We start from the raw sequence: 24710 nt of genomic DNA on the forward strand, positions 1-24710 counted from the left end.
TGGATACACTGACATGGACATAATAAAGCTAAATATGCATGCTAGAGACAGAGAACGGTAGAACAAGCAAGTCCTAGATAACTCAGTAGGAAACCGATGTCAGAAGAGTTACACCAGCACAAATGCATGAAAACAAGCCTATGAAATTCTTGCTGTAGCTAAGACTATTCATGGAAATGGAGTTCCTCAATTATTCTATAACTTGTATTTATTATCATCCTGTTGACAGGAACACGAAATCCTATAGAAGGCTTAAATAAAATTTCAAAAAAAAATCTGGGAAGCGCAGAGAACAATACAAATCTTTCAAAGATTAAAAAAGTAGATGCTGTATTTTTTAGTGTTAGGATCTCGTAAATACACTCATAGTTTGTATTAGTCCATCAAACTGAAAGGCATATGCTATCTTTGATCTCTGTGCAGAACCCCCGTTGAGATTAATGTGAAGAAAGAGACTAGAATAGGCCCTCGGTTCACAAATAGTAAGCAGGCTGCTTCAGGAAAAAAACATATTTTCTCACAACAGTGTTGAAATTTATTGGGAAGTTTCAAATAGCTTCTCTTCAGATGTATGTATGTGTGGTCATGAGCATGTTCGCTTGTCAAAGAGATCTGTCAGAAAGAAGGTGCCCAAATCTACTTGTGTGAAATGTTTTGCAGTTACGTTGAAACACATACTTCATCTCTGACAATCTTTTCTCATACGATAGCGACTAATTCTCTTATTTTACACTCATCTGTGCAAGTTAATGGCTTTGTCCATCAGGCGAGAGAGGTGATACTTTTATACAGATTGGCATGAAATTGTGCCCTATACCCACTTCCAGCTAAAAAAATCTACAGGACTTACTGCATCCCGCTTTGTAGCTGAAACCAGGAGGAAGAAGGAATCCTTGCTGTGCAGCTGCTGCTAGGGTTCGTTGGTCTGGAGGGAATACGGGAATCATTAATGGAGGCAGCTGACCCTGGACCTGCTGAACAGGAGAGGGAAAATCAAACGTGGAATTTTTTCTGGGGAAAATGCCTGCTTACATGCTTTCTCTTCTGATCTGAGAGGTCAGGTTTGATTATGCTCCTCCATAATGGGGTGTTCCCGTAGCATCAACTATCCAGCCTCGTCTTAATTACCAAAGGACTTTACATGAATTACATTAATCCAAAATAAATCAAAAGATTCCACTAACGCAGCACTATATCCCGATCAATTATACACCCCCCCCCCAGTCCATAACGTCTCACTTCTCTTTGACTGCAGGGTGCATTTTTCTTCTCTTTTATTGCACTGGGTAACAATATCTCTGTCTCAGACAGTAGCTTTCACCCTGACTGAGCCCAAACACAAAGATACACACAATGTGTGCGTAAGTAGCGTACAGCATAGTCACTATTATTCTTCTGCCCGTATGCATGCACTTATTCATACATGTGAAGAAGTCTCTGGGACGGTAAGAAAAAAAGCGGAGACACTTTATTCACAAATAAAACGCAGCTATGTCTGAAGCTTTAGCTGTTCAACTTTGCACAGCAACTGTACACAACCATGCAAGCCAGGAAATGGAAAATATTATATTGTAAATGGATACTGCAGGGGACTTAAGACATGCAGAAATTAGTCATCAAAACTGGAAGGTGGCCATGGCACAACATCTAATGCTATTGCCTTTACCCAGTTCTGTCAGGGTTTTAATTACTAGAAATGGACAACATCTTTATATTTCACAGAGGTGAGAAACGAGAAGTTTGCTAGATTAAAATGTTAAATGGTTGGTTTTAATCAAAAAAACCCACTGTACTGACCAGATCAGTCAGTAATGGGAGACTTACTCATTTTTTGAGAGGCCACCTAGATTTTTAATGGCACTGTAAAGCTGAGGCATCAGAAGTAGGTATGTTATGAAAGACTAAAATTTAGTTTGTGGTCGGTCCGTAGCCTTAAGGAACAAAGAGAATTAGGGTGTTGATAGACAACCTTTTTTGGCCAGAGGCGTAACAAGGTGTTACTCCCTTCACTATTGCCTGCATAGCAGAAACTGGCAAAAGAAAACCTGTGCAAGCTCCTTGGCTGCCACAGTTCAGACTACACTATCTTCACTTAGTTTTATTTTAATTTAATCCCCTGAAGACGCAGAAGATGCCTCGGTTCACCCAACACCCTTAGAAGGCAGAAGAGTGATACAAAATTTGGGATGGTAACCCCTTAATTTATGCCAAGGCCTGTCTATACCTGTGTGTGTGCTGACTGCATCTTTATAGGGTGAAACGATTCGCAAGGATGGAGTTCAAGAGTGTCGCTGATGGGAATTCTTGCACTGGGAGATTAAGATCGGGACTGAAGCTAGAGTAGATGCGGCTCCACTCACTGAACTCACTCAGTCCATTTTTTGTTACTTCAGTATTCTCCTTTCTATCCTTATCCCGTTAACTAGAAGACGTATGTACTTTTAACTGGATTGCCGGAGAAAAAAAAAGTGATTTCTTTTCTATCCCCGCTCAGTCACCCTAGAACTGTCTAATGTCTGCCTTTTCTTCATGTGTTTATTTTTTGTTTGTTTTGTTTGGGGTTTTGTTTTTTTTTTTTTAAGACAAAGACAAAGTAACTGTATTCTTTTAGAACAAAAATGAACAGCCGTGTGGAATTTTTGCATAGTACTCTTCTTCGGCAAAAAGCCACAGAACTTTTTTTTAAATGGTTTCCAAGGATGAAAGTGACTTTGCCAAGCAAAGAAGCTTCAAAACAGGACTCAAAAACACTAATAGAAAGACAGATGGTTCTACTAAGAGCTTTGCTGCCAAAAAAAATGTTAAAAAAAAAGTGAAAAAAATGGAGTGATGTTATTGAAGCTGACTGCAAAGTTCTCTGATGACTGCAAATACTCTTGTCCCACTGCAAGTGTTAACTCTGCCTCCAGGGCTAATATAACTAAAGCACCACACACACACAAATTGTCATTGCCAAGCCCACAATGTAGCACAAGTCTGCGCTTGATTCCAAGTGACTGCCAAACACACGAGCAAAACACCACACTGAAAAATTCCCATTTAGGAAAACATTTACCAGGAAAATGCCCTTTCTTCTTAAATCTGATTGCTGCGTTTCATTTTTTCAAATCGCTGCTCCTCTTTATCTCTCCAAGGGGCCTTATACCCACTAATTTCAAATGACACAACCCCGGTTGTGTTAAGGAGGCAAGAACTATAGAGTGATGAGGATGGTTTGCATGGATACAGAAATAACGCAGTCAAAACAATGTGATTTTCCTTCCAGAATGGAATGTATGTAGCACCACTCAAACAGCTACACTTCATTTTCTCCCAAATACAAATAAGTGCAAACATTAGTTTATTTTAATCCGATTACCTGACACAATACAATGCAAATTATGGACTCCTCATTTTTATGGCTCATTTAACTACTACATCTTAACTTTTGTTATGTTTATTATTATTACCTAGAATTGCTAGGATACAACTGTTTCAAGTGGCACAGAATACAGGCCCTCCTTCTGAGTTTAACAGGAAGGGTATTTTCCTCTCTTTTTTTTTTAGCAGCTATTACTATGTCAGTTACATCTCTCACAAATGTTTTTTGTTATATAGTTTACATACTTTCCAATGCCTTCTCAATGGTAGCTTTTTGATACTGCATTTCTAATTTGAATGTAACAGACTGCATATCAGAGCTTTTTTCCAGGCCTTTCAATTTGGGCGGCTAATGGACAGACCTATGACCATAAAAAGAAATACATCTTTAACAACCTAAAAAATGTATATAGCTGTCAAGATTCTCTACTTGCCGTCTCCCTACACAACTATGTCTTCTTAGTTTTAATTTCCTAAAGGTAAAGATTGTAGTTTAAATTCTCACAAAAATCACAATGGATTCAATGGGCTACAATTTCACTTTGTAACTTCTTATCTACTTTACGATATTAGTCTGGATGATACTGACACAATCTTCCAAGGGCCTGTTTTTCCACTACCCGTACTATCGCCACGATGTCAACTGATCACACGGTTCCCTGATCTTTCTTTTAATTTGAATGCTATCACCACATACGAGATTGGCCAGAAGTACTCTTGTACTGCATGACAAACTGTAGAGGCATGGTATGCACACAAAAGGCATATGACATACATATAACAACAAAGAAATGAGTCGAATGTCATGTGAGCCATAATATTCTATACGATCAATTCAATAGCCAAGGAAGTCATACTTCCACATATGCCTGACAAATAATTTGGGGCAAGAGGAAAGCCCACACTGCAATGAAGGAAGTAAAACCACACCACTTGACAGTTAAATTATAAGAAATACTCCCCTCAAGGAAGCCAATACACAAGAGTTCAAAAAGGCCAAGAAAGTAAAGGTTCTCTGATTCTCACTGAGGACAGTAAGTCACCTTCTGTAATGGCAAAGTATTTTATGAGTGGAAGAAATTGCAACCAAGTTTCACCTAAAACCCAAATCAAACTCAGGGATCCTTCATACTTGCCACTGAAAATCCGAAAAGGAGACTAGTCCTAAAGAACTTACCAATGACAAAAACGATATGAGCATATGACAAGCAACTAAGAGTGTATCTACTGTCCAAGTGGGAAACTGAGGCACCCAGAGTTGCACATCGAGATTTTCGATTTTGGGAAGTGCCTCACCACATCTTTATTTGTTTCAGTGCCTTTGAAATATTTGCCCTTAAATGACTTATCAAAAGAAATTTGTCAGCAAACTTGGAGCCCATTCAAGTTGTTGAAGTCTGGGCCAGCACCTTCACAAATCTGTGCATGTCCTTTATGACTTGACCATAACAAATCCAACCGTACAAAGACGTGCGTTCGGTGTAGCCACAGCTAGATTCCCAGCATTCCCAGCTTCATTATAATTGTAGTATTTCCACCTAAATTTTGGTCTCCTACCTACTTTTAGGAACATACTATGGTTACCACAGCTACCTAAGCACTAAGCAGTATGTTTTTAACAGTTACCCCTACTGTTTGTTACTAGCTCCTGCTGTGACTTACACAAATTTAGATTGCAAACACTTGACAACTACAGTTCTACTCTATTTTCCGCAAAATGTCACGTGGGCTTTGGGACGCTATATAAGTAGCTACAAAGAAAAAAATAGTTTAAGGAAATATTCAGGTTGCAAAGTTAGGCATTCAAGGCTTAGAAAAAGCCAGAATCAGGATAGCTTGCATGACCTTATTCTGGTGCTTTACACCCACGCATCCTGACACTGTCTTTAATTAAAAGTTCACAATTTTCCCCCTCATGTGACTCTCGCTTAATCTAGCAGGCTCATAACTTTTCTCAGGTAACATAAACCCATACTTTCAACAAATCTAAGCCCATAACACAGCAGCTGCTATTAGTTTTATTTATTTTATCTTTATACACATCCACCAATTTCATTTCTGCAGTTGCTCATTAGATGTTTGTTAGCATAAACTTTTATGTAAGTTTTACTCTCTCCAAGGTAAATATTTCAATACATTACCCGGCATCCACATATAACACTTTCCACTGCGGGACGAATACTGATCTTCCACCCACCTCTAGTTACCCCAGAGCAATTCTATCCCTTTCAGTGGGACTGGTGACAAAGTAACGAATTACTCAGTGTGAACACAAAGAGCTGCTTAAATCAACACTGCCTTCTCTACAACCTGACAAAACTCTGAGCAGCACTTTATTCTTGAGCTGTTTAGAAGATGCCCTTCAAGAGCTGTATGAGCACTTTGCTGAAATGATCTCTTACATGGCTTCTTCATGTAGAAGTGTGGCTAATTTTTATTTCCCTTTGCGTTATTCTCAGCTGCCTCAAAGAAGTTCAGATTTTACATTCCTAGAACAGTGGATGCGCATGAATGATTCCTTTAACTTCAAACTGTTGTATGGATATCTTCTTGCCTGCGACTTGTTTATAAGTTAAGCATCTCTTCTACTGTATATGAAAGAATGTAATGTACATTTAACATGCAAAAACATAAATCTGTCCTTCAAAAATGACATGTTTAATTGCATCGGTCCCCCTTCCTCCAGAAACACTTGGCTCATGGTGGTGCACGCTGTGCTAAAGGACTGGATTCTTTAATTAGCATACGTGTTGGCCATCTCTTTCTTTCTCTCTCTCACACCCCCCCAACGTCTATCTTAAGGGAAATAAAAATATATGTCCTCATATAACTACAATCTGCTATTTTCCCTTACAGTGACGTTTAAAATAAGAAAAGAAAATGTCGTTCTCCTCATTCTCTCCCCTACATCAGTTCCCTAAATTGACATAAGTGTGTCCTAAATCCATATGGCAGAGAGCCTTGCCTATCCCGGAAATGCAATGACCACTCTCCTCCTGAGTTCGAGGTGGCTTTTTATGGGGCACTTAGTGAGTGATTAAGACGCAAAACAGACGGTGGATGCCAAGAAGCAGAGATGCAGAGAGGAAGACACTGATGAGACAGACAGCACACCCATTCCACCCCATGCTCTGACCTAACGCTTTGCTTTTCCTACTGAGGAGCAGCTCGCTTCTCTGCCAGGCATACTGGTATAGGGGATGCCAGCAAAGGATTTTGTGGATGTTTTTTCTTTCTAATCTCTACTTGAAAATTCTTCTGCAGTGGATGATGTGGGCCTTAAATATTATTCTTCCCTTTGCTGCACAAGAGGCTTACACGATTCATACCAGTATTTATCAAAAGTCACCCTGCCTGAATGCCTCAGTTCACTCAAGAGTAGCTTCTTGCTGTTAACAGCTGTTTGCAAACAGTCATACTGATCGTAGAAAAACATGCTCTCATCGTGGCAAACTTCTAAGAAGAATAAAAAAAGCTATTTAGGGAGACTACTCCCCCACACACACATACTCCCCATTACAACTCCACTAGCGCAGGAGAACTCTACTTGGAGTGACAGCGTGGAAAAACAATCGGCTTGATGGAACATAGAGACAATCCTTAACAGGTAATAGTTGTTATGTATGCAACTTGGCTTACAGAAAACACAAACTTTCAGGAAAACTGAAACACATCTCAGAAAATTACATAAACATTTTTCATTTTAAAAAAGCAAGGCTGGAAACTTTGTGTCTTTGCTCAGTCCTGCAAGAGAGTCCAGATGTCACTACCTGCATCCATCTCTAATTCTCATCCCATCACAAACTCTGTAAGTACTACTAAATGAACACATGCTTAACCGTTTTAAGTGCAGAGAAGTGCCTTAAACTGCCAAATAATACAGACAGTAGCTGTTTCCGTTTCGATACCTTGCTTCCAAAGGCTTCCCTCCTCCACTTCGTACTACAGAACAAAATGCACTGGTGAGAGACAAACACCCCCAGCAGCACTTTGAAGGACATAAGCCAAAAAGACCTTTTGCATTAAGCAATTTATCTTTGATACTTCCAAAGGAAAAAGCAGTATTACTTATTCATTTATGTAACTAAAATATAGAACTTTCGAGCATTTCTTTTATATTTTATTTGATATAGAAAAACATTCAGAGGAAGGAGGGAAAAGCAGTAAGATGACTTTTTGCCATTTGGGATGACGCGTAACAGGGAGTATTCATGCTTGTGCCAATTAGCACGTAAGTTATCTACAGGGCAATTCTGCCCCAAAGGCATTTGAACAAATACCCCACCCGAAAAGGAAGAGGCACCTGAAATAAAGAGAACATAAACTGGAGTTCATTCCAATATGCAGCTGTTTGAAGTCAAAAGCCTGAAGAGTTCATGCAGGAATGGCTGCTCCAGACTACACAACACCCCAGCGTGTGGGGTCCTCTGACAAAAAGAGGACTTTCAGGGCAAGCTACTGTAATTCAGGTTAACAGTTACACAGGAAGACTGAAGTGCACTCTCAAACGAGCCCTTTCTAATCACAGTCAGTTGCAGCTCAAGAGCAACACGCAAAATCATTTGCTCTTTCCTTTTTATAGAAGAAAAAGATCCATTGTTTGGTTGATTGAGCCATTTGTTTCATGAAGAGGTTAAAGTTAGCAGAGGACACAGAATTGGCTTTTGAGGTATGATGACCAGTGTTTGGGCCAAACTGACTTATTTCACCTTACTTAATATTCACACAAATACTATGTTTCTCATGCTATAGCTTCCAAGCATCTAGGTGCCCTGTTTAAATGTTAGTACCCTTCCTAGAAGAACAAGCCAGGACCATGATGGAAAGTTGCCACCAACTTGCGGCTGTCAAAACTGCTGATTAATACGGTATGTTGTCCTTTATTTGTGTTTTTTTTGCTGGCTAATAGCAACTTGCTCCTGAATATTGCTGTCACGTAGCAAGAGTTAATCTGCAAAATCCCTCCCTTCAAACTGGAAAATCTATGAACTTACATTAATGACTGATGCTACCTCACAGTGCATGATGGAGCACGCAGTTCCCAGATGCTTGGTTAATGCTTTTCCCAATGAGGTCTGGACCAGTGCTGATCGCTCTAGCAGTAAGCTATTCAGCAAAACATTTGTCAGTGAAGAGAAAACAGGTGTGAGATTTCCTGATGTGTTTTGAAAGACAACACGTAGGATAATTTCTTGAGCTGCACATGTGTACTGTTTTCCACAGTTAGCTGATTTGTTATATATTGGTTCAGTTATTCAAATTATAATGAATGATGGGGATTTCTGCACATGCCATAAAGAATCAGAGAAAAAAATAAGTAACCTTCCCTTGTGATTGTTCGTATCAGCCTTCCAGAAGTCACCTGTATACTTTTTCCTTCTGATTTTCCACATCCTGTTTAATGCGACTCAAGTGGCTGGGTTTTGTGCATGCGTGCTAACCCAGCTCTCTTTCTTTTCAGAGTCACTTCTTTGGTACGCCCAATGCTCACATTTTACCAGATCAAGTGTCTTTGCGCAACAGTATGATGGACTGCTGTCAAAAGAGCTCTGGAAAGAAGGTCTGCTATTAACTACTGCTGCAGAAGAAGCAGGGAAGAGCAAATAGGACAGTTTATATCAGCTCTGTGCTAAACGGGGGCTGTTCCTATTTGAATCTGTTAGAAACAGAGTGACAGCTATGACACCCAAAAGAAGCGTGTAGAATCTAGAGAACTCTTCCTGTAAGAGTACAGGGGGATTTTAAACATATTCAAGGTTGACTCTGCAAATCTTAACATTATTAATCAATGTGTAGACTGTAAGAACAAGTAGGGAGGGGAAGCATGGCGCAGCACTAGCGTGGGATGTAGAGAAGTGGGGAGAAAAGGAAGAGGAATCACCCAAAAGTCACTTTTCAAGAACTTCTGTGAATGTTGGAAGTCAACAGATCCAAGTAAGGAAATAAATTATAGTACTACACGCCATCAGAGGCAGCAAGTCTGATTCATTTTTGACAGATAAATTCTGTGAGCTAGGAGGAATGTCCCACCTTGCTATCTCTTTGCCCATTTGAGGTGCCTTTGGGCTCATCCTGACACCAAAGTATTGTTGTGAAAGTTTTCATGCAAAGGATGCAAACAGGACCATAAAATGCTTGGTTATAAACCTGCCCAAGATGGTTTTCAGGATAAGAATGCAGCTTAGGTAAAGAAACATATTTGTTCTAATTGTTGTTCTTTTTCCTATGTAGACTGAAGTGATGCAGCTTTTCAGGTGTGAACCTACTCACTAAAGATTTCTTTAGTGCGTTTTCCCCAAAATATAAAGAAATGGGTGGCAAGAGCAAGGCTGATGCCGTTATACTTAAGCAAGGCCGACTGGTGTTTTTTGTCATATAAAGTTATTCAGAGGCATCTGTGTTAAGGCCAGCTGCTACACCTCCCCCTTCACCCAGTGTTGATTTTTCCATAACATATGCAAACACCAGTAACTAATAATTTTGATGTATAACTTGCAAAAATATTTTTCCCGTCTACCGTTCCAAAAAAAGGAATTTTTTTTTAACCTCCTAAACAGGGAGAACAATTCTAATGTATATATGAAGCAAGTGTCATAGCCTCTTTCTTGACGCAATGTTGAAGTCCAAATTCATTAATAGATCGACATCTAAGGCCTAAGCCACTAACAGTGGACTGCCTTCTTTAACAGACTTGTTATTTTATTAGTGGCTCTGAAGCACTCCTGGAGAAAAGCTGTGAATCAAACGTAGTTCTCAGCCCATTGTTCAATCACTGCTTGATGAAATGCGGGACCATAACGTAAGAGAGGATAGAATACGAAGTGGGTATGCTGTGGTACTTCAGTGGAAAGTAAAAGGTTTGTAAGGCAGGCCCATCTCTCATTCTGGTCTTCTTTCATCCCCACCATGGTAGGCATGGTAGGTGCCATGTATGCCAGTAATGGGAAGCTCCCTAAAGCTCTCCTCTGTCCCTGAAGTGATACCTCCCCCTCTAATGCTCTTGCACTGCAGTATCACCACAATCTGGCCTTCTATTCCAACTCTTCCACTGCCACTCACCAATGACACATTGCTTGTAATGATTCTATACATAATTACAGTAAAATATTTAAGTCTCATCAACTAATATTAAACAATTCTACTTTCACAACTCAACGCAGAATCTACTCAAATTAGTTGACACAGAAGAGAAGATCATTGGACTTCTGCCTTATCATAACTATTTCTTATTCTGGTTTGTGGTTTTTTTGTGACAATTTCCTTAATATGATTTAAAAGATAGTATTACTATAGAGAGGAAAGGGAATTCTTTCAAACAAAACCCTGAGGTTTCAAGATGTGTTTTTCACTCAGTATCTCTTAGACAAGTGGAATATCATTAATTAAAACAAACACAACAATTTTAATGCGTAGGTGGTGGGCAAGAAACGGGTTATTTAATATCATGTAGTGGGCAGAAATTCAAAACCCACTCGGCTGCTGAATAGTGCAATGGTATAAACAAACATGAAAGTCTTATCAAAGTCATCCACTTAAAATCATACTATCCAGAAAGAGAGAGAAAAGACAGACATAAAGGACTCAAAAACAAATTCCGCACTAAAAGTCTGTGCCTTCTCTTGCTTTCTTTAAATTGAAAGCTTGAGGGACATAGTTAATAAAACTGTACAGTACAGGGACAGAAACATTCTTCATGGTGTGATCAGTGTAGACTTTGGCAGAACTGGGTCTGCACAGAAAACCTTAGATTTAAATCCATTGATTAAACCCTTTGAACACCCTCTCTTTTTCCCAATTTTATTATTATTAAATCAGATACATGTTTCAGTATATGTCTGGTCTCCAGTGACATCAGTTTCAGACCACTAGTTGCTACAACAACTCAATTTAATTATTTTCTGAAGACAATATTATTATTATTATTATTACTACTACTCCTACTACTACTACTACTACTATTATTTATTGTTGTTGTTATATTGAGTTCTATCTCTTTCTACATGATCTTAAAAACACCTGCACTTAAACACGATGGACAAATGGCCAGGAAAACTCAGACCAACTGTTAGTAGAAACCTCTGTGGAAAACACATTTCTAGTATTGGATAGCCTCTAATTACTGCCCAGGGAAATGCACAATAAAGACCTCTTTTCAATCTTTCAGCTGTTCAGACTTGTTTCTGACTGTCCCTTTTGCCAGTGGAATTGTTCCTCAATACAGTTCCGTTTTACCATCAAAAGTTTGATTTTAAAAGTGAAATGGATTCAAGTAGCAGAAGAAAGACTATTTAAATAGATACGTAGCCACTCTTCCATTCATGTCCTGATGCTTTTTTTTCTTGTTACCAAGATCCTCATATGAAAATGTTTTTCACAAGTTTTGTTTGGAAACGTTTTTTGAATAGAACTGAAGACAGTCTCTCATTTTGTGCCTATGATTTGGTGACAGCAATACAGTTAAAGCACAATTAACTGTAGATAAAGTGATAAAGTTTAGACATCTCATCATCTGATTTCTGTGTACAGCCAGGTAGCCAGCTATCCAAATCCTGCAGCTTGTTACTGCACTGAATTGCAGGCACAAAAATTTTGATTGCCCTGAACATTTTGTGTTGTTTTTTTTCTTGCTGTCTCCCTCAGTTCTTGTCGTCCTCCTCCTCCTTTGTTATTAAAAATATGAGGAAAAACAACAAAAGAAAAAAAAAAAAAGAAAGGAAAGACTAAATGTAATTGTTTCTCTGGCACTTGTAGACATGGACCATGCAATGCAGAAGAAAATTGTCTACCTCACAAGAGCACCTATCATCATAAATCAGTTTTTAATTTTACCGGTGGATTACCGCAATCAGATAAACATTTGCTGCCTGCTTGGCCCAAGGTTTAGTTAGGTGTGGGAGTCCTACCTAACTTACAACTCCCAGACAATATCTGATTGGTATGCAGTGGGGAAAAATATAATAGCATTCACAAAGCAGAATACACGCATAATATACGAAGTGCAGGATCTCACAGGAGGGGGAAAAGTACAACATAATGAAAATGAATAATCTTTGGGTATTTTCTTCCTAGTCTGAAGTAGTTCTTGAATGTACAATCATTTTTTCTGGCTTGACTGCCTTTAAATATACATATACCATAGTCCTAGTTCAATTTTTAAGCCACCGTAGGTATTAGAGGACAATTTACATGTGATTTGCATTTTTTTTTTCTGTGCCTGTGGTTTTGGTAAGTCTTCCAAACCTAATGACTGTTCTTTTGGCCAGCAACATAAATGCTGTAATCACACAATTATTGTGCTGGGAACAGTTTAATTCAGCATTTTGTTCTCAACCACAGAACAATTACTCAACAATTTTGGTTAACCATACTAGCTCACTGCCTGGAGAGGAAGCAGAATATTCACAAGATCTATTGTCTTACATAAAGGCAGTCAGTAGATTCTTATCTATTACAACTTTCCAGCATCTCTTTGCTCTTTGGGGTACTTCCACATACTCCCAGTTAATGAAAATAAATTACTAGCAGCACACTGTATTAGCTTATTCATCTCTATCTGTTGAATGCTTTTAATTGTGCATTTGCATACTAAAGAGAAAGGTAGATGTGATGTGTCTGGGAGAGAGGGATATAACGGCGCACTGTAAAAAGCTACGAAAATTCTACAGTGATGTTATCCGTCTACTCTATTCTAAGCATAAACCATGGCCATTCAGGATTTATTCTGAAGTTCTGCTCTTCAGCCATCCATTTCTCTTTAGCGATAAAAGGAATTTTCTGATCAATTGATTTATTCCTAGTACTGTTTATACTGAAACACTGCTGGCCATAAAGTACTCCTGAGATCATTTGAGACAGAGAACAGTGTCTTAACCCAGAACACAGTCTCTAGGGCTGGATGCTTGGTACAACTGAAAATCAGGGGTTTGCTAAGGTTCACTAATGCAAATCAGCAATTCTGTTTTACGCTAGTATGGGACAGCAGCAGCCCCAGCGTAGCAGTGGAACTGATGAACCTCATGGCCCTCATCACGTCACACGACACGACGGCACCTGATGCCACTAAGTCTGGTTGAAGGGAGAGCGGGAAAAGCCCTCGAGCAGTCTTCACGCACTCACTGGCAGGAGCGAGGATGTGTAGTTTTACATGAAACCCCCAATATTTTTGCCAGACAAACAATTTTGCAAATGTTTACTAGAAGTGGGCGCTTTTTTTTGGTTTTTTTTTCAAAATTTAGGCACTAACACTTAACACACTTTGTGTGGTAGACCTGATTCCCAATAAAGTGAATTAAAGTTCTGATGCTTCAGTAAGGATAGATTTAAGTTAGTTAACTAAGTATCAGGATCCCTACATATTTTCTGCTGCAGTTCTGGAAGCATTTTACCTAAGCAAATGTAAACATTTTCATAATTCCTTTTCCACTTTTGTTTTTGTTTCGCCTTGCCAGTCGCAGGGAATATTTTCATTCAGAGCTGTGAATCTGAAAAGTACAACTGGCAATGCTGCTGAACAAGTAAAATTAAACTAATTAAACAAAGCTGACTCAATAAACTTAGTTGGCTAGTAAGAGAGATCAAAAAGGAAGCGATCAGTAAACATAATGAAAACATAAAGTAATATTTGATTTTTAAAATGCCTTTAGCTTTTAAGTAGTATTCAGCTCAGAAAAGGGACTTGGTAATAATCACTATTTTCTTAAGGGCAAAATTTGACCTGTAGGAACTTCTCGTTGAGTCCTTGTCTACTGAAGTCAATACAAATTGACCCCAACGGTACTCGGCAGAAATAACTTAATTTTAAAAAAATAACTTTAATTAAAAAAAAAAATCACAAGGCATCTATGGAGCAGAACACAGGCTCAAATGCCATCAGCAGCAGGAGACTGAGCTATGACACTTCTTTTTTTTGGTCCATTTATGACATGAACTGCATGCCCCTTTTTGCTTGAAGCGCAGTTTCCCCAGATGTGGAGAAAGGCCTTGTCTCGCCTGAGATGTGGGAGACACAATGTGAACCGCATTAAAGAAACAGAACGCCCCAGTCCAGTTCTTCCCATTTCTTTAGGCACTGCTAAGCTTTCACTAGTCTACTGCATACACACAAAAATGGGAGGACTATCCCTTCCTTAATTGCTGTATGTTGGAAAGGAGGCAGCCACGTTTTACAGTCCTGTCACTGTGCTTCAGGCCCTACGCCTGGTGGTCGAGCCTTTCAGGTGATGCCAATGCTGCTCTGCCTTGTTTCTGGACTGTGACGACCCTTAGGCAGGAGCTAAGCGTTTAGGTGTTTAGACCAGAGCAGTTTCAGGGCATGCACAGAAGGAGAACTACCGAAAACCCTCAGATCACATCAGCAGGTGCTCTGTATGTTTAGATGCCCCCAAAGCTCCAGGTCTCATAGTTGAACTAAGGCTCTTAGAGGGTCTGCCTAAATGATGGTTGGACAGATGCGCATATGAACTCAAGAAGTGCTCTCGGGTCCCTCAGTTTAGATGTTGCCAAAGGCTACCTAAGTCCTGTTACCAGAGAATAAAGCCTCTTTTTTTTTTTGATGTGACCCTAAGCCATCCAGGTAAGAATTCTACAGCAAATTGCTTTACCAAACAATGTTGCAACTACGTTAGAGGTCCTAATACTGTTCTCATATTCTTCGCAGGCAAGGAAATAAAAAGACAGCAGTGCTATACAACAACAAGTTGCTTGTGTGTGCGCATGGACATCGTTAATGAAAAACAGCTGCATTCCTGCAACCAAAAGGTTTTGAATAAAACAATCATGGGGCTCCTTGGCACCTAAAGGAATGATTTAGGACATAAATTGCTGGCTTACCGAGTGGCCTTGAAACCTGTTATGTTTATACAAGCACATTAGTAACGCTTTAATATCCCATAACAAATCAGTAACTACAAATACGTCCAACACGCGGTAAGGCAAGTGAGAACCTACCTGAAGTCTTTGGGTACAATACCTTTCTCCAAAAAGAAAAGGATTATTTTAGCAGTTCAAACCCAAAATATTTTGCCAGCGAGCTTGTTCATTAAAACGTGATCCATTCTGAACATATCAGGTCCCTTTAAGACTAAAAGTCAGAGCTGTGTGCTCTGAGCCTTTTCATCAAGATGACTCATTCATTCATGGGAAGCATGGACTGTATGGCTGGCTTATGGCAGCACTCTAAATTAGTACTCACACAATGGAGAGCTTATACAATTGCAGTAGTCCATATCCAGTAAAACTGCCTTAGTGCCTTGAATAATGGGCCTTGCTAAGTCTCTAACAGCTCCGTAAGAACCTCTAAACAGCTGCACACAACACATGACCTGTGCCATCTTTACAATGCCTGCTAACCATGAAAGCAAGCCTTGGGAACTATTTCCTCTGCACCCTCACCATTGGACAGCATCAATCCCTTTGCTTTTTAGAGAACAAGGGGATTTTTCCCCCCCCCCCCTCCCCCGACCCCTTTCCAATCAGCTCTCCACTGATCATCCTTCACACTTTAGCCTCTGCCCCAGAATACTCCGGACAATAGTACTGATTCCATCTGTGCTCTCCATTAAAGCCCTCGTAATCCTCCTCCGAACAGCTGGACGCTCAGACTCCACACACAGACACTCCTTCTGTGGAACCCTTTGGCTACAATTACGCTGAGGCTGTGCTTATTTCAAGTTCCTGCCTGCAAATGCCTTTCGTAGGGTCCCCTAGGGCTGCACGGCAGAATGCCCTGACGCAACAAATTTAACAATACGTCGAGACAGACCCAGGCTCAGGTGATAACATGGTGCTTAGTCACCTCAGTGCCAAGCTGCACTTAGAAGATACTTTTTAGACAAATGACAATATTAATGACAAGCTTCAAACTCGCACCACATCATTAAACAATCATGAAGAAGCATCTTCAGTTAATAAAACCATTTTGATACCTTTATTTTAATGTCAGAAGCGCTGCAAATGCCTGCGTTTGGCTTAGAAGCCTTTTTCAAGAGCTGCTGTGGTTTGGCTCTCTCCTGGGACAGCATATAGTCAAGAGAATGATCTGACAATGTCTGTCATGGTTTGAAATGACTGTTACGGAAGGACCAGCAGAGCACGTTACAGGCTGGTCTAGCTGCGTACCTTGACTTTCCCAGGAACTTAACTTTCCTCAGACTCAACCAGTGGAATAAGTCTCCGTTACGTCTCAGTTCAGACAAGAAATACGCTAAATATGGATTCAGAAAAATGAAGGGTAACTCCAACCAAATGATTTTTACAAGAAGTCTATGCTGATATTCTAATTAAAGTCAATAGTGAGTCCTACAGATCTAAGTGCATCCAATGTATTACAATGTGAATGTATGTTTGTCTGCGCCTGTATACACACACGCATCATCTGTGCCCATATAGAACTATAAACACACACATTTTTCCAGTAGATGTGTGTGCACACGTCTCACGCACCACACAAGCAAATGAGGAAAGCTATCTATAAATCTCATTTCTGGTATTTATTTTAAAATGTAAATGTGTGTGTATGTGCACATGTACTGATATTTACACATATATATATACACACACGGTACCCACGAAACAGATGCCCCCCACACAGGAGTCCACACACATATGCAAGCATATAGGCATGCACCGCACAAGGGATGGTGATACCCAAGGGAAAATTTAACACAGAATGCAAACAGTATTTATCACACACCTCTGACAGTTTCACTTGCACAGCACACACTCTCCTGCCTCAACAGGGACAGAATCGTATAACCCCCAATCCCTCAGAAGCGTATTTTCTCCGCAGCCAATCGACACACACATGCCTTTTCCTTCCCAACTTTTCACATTATATTACTGAGCTGCCGTATTACCCATACTTAGTCCTAGGCCAGAGGGACTTCCGAGCTTCTCTATTTTGTAACCCATGAGGGCTAAAATTAAAGGGGTTTTTTATTAACAGAAGCGGAGGATTCACAGATGCCTAATGTGGCCCGCAACACCTGCAGGTAGCCTTGAAACAACTCAAGACAACTCCAATCATAACTTTTATCTATGGAAAAGCTGTTTCAGGTGAGTTTTCTAAGTTTATTCAACCTATGGTATGAAGCAGTTTTACAGGCAGAGGGACTCAAAAAATCTAGACCAAAAATTATTCTAAAACACTCCAAAACATATTTAAACCTATTTTTTTTAATATGCTGCTTTCATACAATACGTTACAGTATAAGGCAGCATAAAGGTTTTAATGCTATTAGTTAAAGATATGAAGCATAACGCACAAGCGGCAAGTAGAACGCCTCTCCTAAACAAGTCAATAAATCCTCCCTACAGCATCAGTCCAGGGCGTATTTACTGCTCTCCCACATGCATTATGTACAAGAATATAGATAGGCTGTCCATAGTTAATACCAAGACTGGCTTTTTGTTGTAAACCCAAGAATTCAAAGTACATGGTTCAAAGCACAGATAAATGCCTAGATTAGACACTTTTCGGCTAGTTTCCCCCCATCTCATGAGTGCTCATTTATCCTCCAAAGTCTTTTCAGGTGGTTGGCTGTCAAAGAACATACTTTCAGCCGAATTACAGGTGATTTGGCCGAGATCTTTCTGTGATATGGGATTTAGAAATAGGTGCTAATCGTATTTTGAAAATTCTTCTAGGGCTCCTTCATGCCACATAGCTGTGTCCTAGAAACTTCAAATGAGGTTTATCCAAAAGATCTTGGCAAGACCTCGCATAAGGAAAGGCATGTTTGGGAAGTAACTCTCAGGTGCATTAAGAACGTCAGAATAGTCCGTCAGGCTCCAGCAGATTTTAAGGAGTGCCAAATATCTGAGCTTTTATATCTAAGCTTTTATTTTAAAAAAAAAAAAAAAGTGTTCTCTCACAGTTTTCCTTGAGGAAACAGCCTTAAAAATACAAACATGTTCCTAGGAGTTTTGTCACAGCATTTTTGCTGAATGTCTTTTCTTAATTGCTACTAAGTTGTTTTTTTTCTTTTCTGTCCTAATCACCTCTGGCAGATAGTCCCCATTCCATCAGACATAAAAGCTCCTCATAAAATAACCTGCAACCTTCCTCTTTTTTCTCACACTCACTGATCAGATGGATACCGATACTAACATTCCCTCCAGAAATTCCAATTTCCTCTCACCTCCAGTGGATTCAATAATTAGTTGTCAAACTTCTCGTGATGGGAAGGGTGAGGAAATATAAATTTCAATTTAGGCACACAGAAGGAGCAGTTAGGAAGGAGAAGCCAGAATGATTGGCTTTCCTCTGTCTTCATTTACCTGGCCTGAAATACCATGCCCAATCCTAGAAAACCAACTTGAAGCTCAATCTAACTGCCCTCACAGGCTCCCCGGGTTCCCCTTTCCACTGTTCTTAAAACCAGGGTTCCCAGCCACAGCCCTATAATGCTACAAGAGCTTCCCAATGTAGGTTCTTCAGCCATGCCCCGCTTCACTTCCTTGCATAAAATACTAATATTTTGTTATTAGGTGGTATGCTATTTTGGCAATGTTTTAAGTCTATCAAGAAAGCAGAAGGCCACCAAGGTAGAAACTGAGGGGTGTCTGAGCAGTGATACCACGCGCTCTTAGCACAGGTCTAAACTCCGAAGTTCAAATCTCAATCTAAATCTCCACAATGAATTCAGATCTGGCATTTAGGCTCAGCCTTTCATAAAAACAGGCGAAAGTCAGCTTCCAGGAAAGTTGTACCACAGTTTGATGGTTTGGGTTCAAACCTTCTCTAAACATAATGACAGTTTCTTTCGTTTCAATACGATCTGTTCAGTAGATACAACACCCCGTAGTCCCCTTGTTTCAAGTGAGGTGAAATCTCACCGGACAGTACAGCAGTCAGCTCCAGGGTCGCTGCTGAGAATAAGCTTTTAGAAATCATCTTTAGTTTCTTCCCAACTGAAAACCAACCTCTGACCTAGCAAACCACTGCTAGATCTACTCTCCATGCTTTACTCGTACAATGCAGCCACTGACTGCGGGAGCTGTGTGCCAGGAGCAGAATTTGGAGTTTTTCCTCTCCCACCTTTTGTGTACCACTTGTCTCCACAGCTCCAAATCACTTCTGGATAGGATAAACCACCCCCCACTGCCCCCAGCCCTGACCATTGTATAATGTGGACTGGACATTACAGCAGTTAACTAAAAAACACTCTGATTTTTTTAGCCCAAGAAATACCAGAAATAAAAAAGTCTGTAAAGATCATCTATTATGGCTCAACTAAAAGTCTGTTTACTTCATTTTTATTAAGAATTCTATTCAAACTGTTTATTGATACCACTGGAACTGTACTGAAGCAGAACTGCAGCAACACGGGAGGGAATCCAGTCTAAAGCTCTGAGGCTGTAAAATGGGAAGCTGCAGGAAAAAATACTTTTATTTCAAGTAAATCTTTTCTTTTGGTTTCACGTGTCCTGCTTTTTCTCTCCTATTTTATGACCAAATTCTCCACTAAGGTATACAAAACCAGCTCATACTGACACTGGAAGAAAGTACACACGTGTACAGGAGAGGAGAGATCTAGTCTTTCCTGACTGTGAAATAATCTTACTTAATTCATCCATGCTTTCTTCGATACTACAACTAGCATGGAGAGAAAACCTAACATATCTAATGTGCGCACCAAGGAGATAAGATGGCCAAACGGCAGTTTTCTGCATGCATTTGTTCTAATCAAGTTAGCGGGACCACAACTTGAAATAAACCCTTTATTTGTAATATAGAATCAAAGCTTTTAAGCTCAGGGGAAGGCAGAAATAGGTCTTTTTTATTTTCCCCCCAATACGGACTGAATTCTTACATATGGAAGATTTCAGTCTCCTCTTTCTACTGATAAAAACGAATGGGATTTCACATGGGTTCACCTTATCTTGGATAAAAATCATTTCTTTAAGAACTTCACAGGGTGTCAGACCGGTTTACCAGGTAGTGGAAAAGCAGTTATGCTGATTTACGCGAGACGATGATCTGACACAGGACTCTTCAAGAGTCACAGCTGAAAACAGCCAGTTCTGTAACATCCCATACTGTACATACAACGTTAACCTGGATCCGCCATCAATTGTCTTTGATTCCCATGTAGATGTTCAGTTGGTATTCACAAATTCTTCATGCAAATCAAGGACAGTATTTTATCTTTAGAAGACACTGCATTTCTCTGGGTTTTATGAGAATATGCACTACTCCAGTGTGTGAAAAAGGATCACTGAGAATTCTGGAAAGATATAATAGACCAAATCCCATGAAATTTCTCTGTTTTAGGCTGTAAGTCTGAATGATCTGATTTGCTGTACTTATGTTGAGCCCAGGACAAATCAGTGAATCCATCCATAGAAAGCTCATTGAAGGTTTAGACTCTTGGACATTGAAAGCGTAGAGAAACAAAATCAACAGCGAGCATCCTCAACAGGCATTGAAAAGGCCTTGGGAATCCCAGTGGAAAAGTATAGGAGTGATGAAACAGGCAAGGAGCTAGAACTGGGTGGGGGAAGGCGGAAAATTAATCTCCATTTTGGTAAATGGCCTCATAGTTCAAATTACAGATGAATTTACAATCCCCTTAACAGAAAAGACCTCACTGCAAACTCTGAGAAATATTTTAAGAAAACCAGGAACTCCTTATAAACTTGCATTTGTCCATGAGCAACCAACTATGCGCCTGAATTCCTGAAAGACTGAATCTTGTAAAGAGAACAAGATAGGCCCATATTAAAACTTTTAATGACTTTAGTTAAAAAAAAAAAAAAAAAAAAAAAGGGAAAAAAAAAGGTGGAACTTTGCAGCCAGCTGGCTCCATACCGAAAGCCAGGCTGCACAGCTTGAACTTAAAGCTATCTTAACATAATGAATAAGTGCCAATAATTAGCATATGTAGTGTGAACAGGTTTGCTGGCACAAGCAAGTGAAAAACTCCAAGGTAAAGTTATTATTAGGGAGTAATTAGCTCTGTGAAGTAAATGAGTGAAACAATAGCTGCCAGCACTGACAATATGGCTAACATCTGACTATGTGGAAGATAACATTGTAAAGTATTGCTCCCTGAGCTAGAATCTGTTAATAACCATATGTTAGTGTAATTAATGCAGAGTCTTTCTGACCTGTTGTCACATAAGAACAATACTTTCTTGGAAACATTCAAACAGGCAGCCCTACACTCGTGGATGGCAAAAAAATAATTTGGGAAGTTGCTTACAACAAACACCTTTTATTCTGCATTTTTTAAAAAGAACTAAAAACCAGTAAATGGGGGGGAAAGTAAGAAAAAAACCCCACTTATGAACCAACTGCTTTCAAGGTTGATGGCAAAGATTTCAAACCCTGGATCAGGGCTTTCCAGATCAACTAAATCAAACCCTAAAGAACACTCTGGGATTTTAGGGGTGCTTGCAATCTATGCCCAGACCAAATTCTGTAATTTGCTTGTATGTATGAAGTGGCCTAAACCCTTTGTCCAAAAAATCCTTGAACTCTGGAGTGTTCGAATCTGAGACTGGGTTCTGAATTTTTTGGCTTGAGCCCATTTCTAAATTGAATAGATCCCTCCAGGTGTCTGACATTCATCAGATGTTCTGCCAAGGTCTTAATATATTGCTAGATAGGGAGGGTCTCCACTTGTCCCCCACACAGGACACCTTCACCTCCAAATGAGAGGACTCTGTGACTACAAAGTGCAAGGCTAAAGATAATTTCTCTGGAGAAGGTACTAAAAATCACACCCAGAACTTCTGAATTTTCATAATAAATGGCACCGATGCAATGTTTTCCTCCCTTCATACCAACAACTCAAAATGTTTCAAAGGGGTCTAGTAAATACAGTTTGCTCAACATGCCTTACATAATTACTGTATTTTCAAGTCATTGTGCTGATGTAGTGTATCCTACCGATACGCTATGGGTATGCATATCCCACAGAAAGCACCCCATCTCTGAAGCTTTCTGGTACAAAGACCTCCGTAATTTAATTTGAACATATCTCTATTCCAATTGAGCATCTCATATGCACTTCGTTAGAGCATGCACACTCATTGGCTCACAGCAACGGTGTTAAAGAGAGGGCAAATTCTGGTCATACATCCCAAAGCAACAGCCTTCATTTCCTAAAGAAAAAGTTTAACAACTTTAAGAACCTGGCCATATTTGGTTTCAATTTAAATAAAAAAAATCCAAAATTTAATGCAAGCTTGTTAGTGCTTTCCTTTTTCCCTTTTTAGTGGGCCAGCTTAAAAAAAAAAACCCAAATGGAAGGTTTTTAATGCTTCACAGGCTATTATGGCCAGGCAAAGGAGCCCTGCATGTTTGAGATCGCACACATTCATCTTCTCACTAAACATCTGTTTAAGGCTTGTGTGATCTACCTGTCAGCACCAGTGATCCATAAAGTGTTTGAACCTCCTGTCACAAACCTCGGTGCTGGTTTGATCAGAGGCTTTGTGCACACTAATCACCCCCTTTATCTTTTCTAATGTTAGGAGAAAAAAAACACAGCAAGGCTGTCTTCCAAACCTGACTGTAATTAATCTTTCCATGGGGGAACCTGCCTGGTTTGAAAAAGCAAGATCTGATGGGCTGCTGCTCTTTTTCTGCAAGGGCTTTATTTTTCCTACCAGGCATCTTTACACTTGAGTGGTACCCTTTACAAAATACTTTAACTATATCCCAGTGACAGTGAAACAACCTTCGAGATCATCTTATGAATGAAACCACTGGTAACTTTGCTGAGAAAAAGAGACCAATGAAAGGAGTTTGACAGAAGCATGTTTTAACTGCTTGGGAAAAAAGGGAATCAGAATAAGAACTGGTCCCCTTTTCATGTCTCTCTTAAGCTGCTCTCTTCACTAATAATCCCACCGCTACCTTTCTTTTTCTCAGCGGCACACAAACGTACTGAAAGCTGCAGGAGTTCCCAAGAGGGAAGAGATAACATCAGGTGCTTTTTGGTTTTATTACAGCTTGCCTTTTCCCACTATTTGCTTTCTGTGGCATAAGGGGAATGAATGCTGTGCATGATACGGACTACAATTCAAAGTGCACTTTCGATGAAGCCCATACTGAATGGGAATGCGACAAGTAAGTTTAAATTTACTCACATCTTTTCTGATAAAGGAAGCTTCCTTAGCTCCTCAGCATCCCTGAGTCCAGGCATTAGTAGCAACTTAAAGTCCAGTGGGCAGACAGTAGGAAGCAGAGAGAAACTGATGCTGCGAAACCAAATTTGGGTACATATTTCATACCAATTCTCAACCTAAATAATGTCAAAAGCCTTGAACATACATGGGCAGATTGATCCATGAGTAGACAGAGTTCATTTGGATAATTTTCTAACCAGAAGGAAGACCTTTAGGGATTCGTGCAATAACATAGCAAGTAATTGCTGGGAGATGACTACCATGATCACATTGATGCCCCACATCAGCCACGGCTCTTTAAAGCAAGGCTGCATCACACAAAAACACTGACTTTCAGAATCCAGGTGAATTCAAGAGGGAAGTAAGTGGAGTTAAGTTAATCTTTCTATTACTGTCATCACGTATTAGTTATATTGTGAGGAAGTTCAAAGGACTCCAGAGGTCCAACATCTGACTGTGCACGATCAAAGAGAGTCCTGCACATTCTTTATTTTTTTTTTTTTTAAGAGAAGATACCACAAGTGTGAAACATGATAAGGTAGAAAGGGGTAAATGTCTACCAAGATTATTTAGGGTGCTGTACTTGGCTCCAGTCTAGTTTTCATGGATTTGCTAATTGCCAGCAGATAACAGCAGCATTAAAATTAGAGGAATAATTTGGAGAATACTGAAGCCTGGACCTTTCTGGAGAGGTTACTCTACACATTTGGGGCACTTTGGAATTAAGCGTAAGACAGGATAGGAAAAGTGAACAAACAAAACAATGAGGTGAGCATCACCAGCAGAACAGATCAGGATCAGAATGAACTATAACAGAAAAAAATATGAGCAATCGGTCTGTGAAGAACCTTGGAGAAACAACACCAAACTTTAATTCCAAGTTACGGAAAAGAAGGAGCTAATGCCTAGGCTGAGTGAAGGAGTTGGGTCCAGTAATACCAACAGAAGTGAAGGGATGATGGTTAGTGTTTGGGGAATGTCCTGCCGGGGAAGCAGGGAGACAATGGAACTGTAATGACAACAGAAGACTCAGCAATCAAGTCACAAGATTGAGAAAGATGTCGTTGAAGGTTTAGGTGGAAGAGAAGAAAAAGCTGGATATTAGAAATGCCATACCAAAATAATCAGGACGATTTGGGACAGGAGAAAGCGAAAGGAGTCAAAATGGTTTCTTGGAATATGAATCCATTTGGTAGGGAGGAATATGATGTTGC

At 39.8% G+C, this 24710-nt stretch overlaps 1 protein-coding gene across 18 annotated transcripts in view; it reads right to left on the minus strand.

Annotated features, from left to right (window-relative positions):
• Positions 1 to 24710, minus strand: part of SOX5 (SRY-box transcription factor 5) — a 657730-nt gene that overhangs the window by 102202 nt on the left and 530818 nt on the right. For 14 of the 18 annotated variants that reach the window (XM_054207629.1, XM_054207623.1, XM_054207624.1 and 11 more), the window contains one exon: positions 851 to 974. In XM_054207629.1, the coding sequence (XP_054063604.1) occupies positions 851 to 974 (124 nt within the window). The remainder of the gene's footprint in view (positions 1 to 850; positions 975 to 24710) is intronic. The other 4 variants (XM_054207634.1, XM_054207633.1, XM_054207619.1 and 1 more) reach the window with 1 other exon arrangement.

The sequence above is a fragment of the Rissa tridactyla genome, chromosome 1, assembly GCF_028500815.1.
Source record: "Rissa tridactyla isolate bRisTri1 chromosome 1, bRisTri1.patW.cur.20221130, whole genome shotgun sequence".
NCBI lineage: Eukaryota > Metazoa > Chordata > Aves > Charadriiformes > Laridae > Rissa > Rissa tridactyla.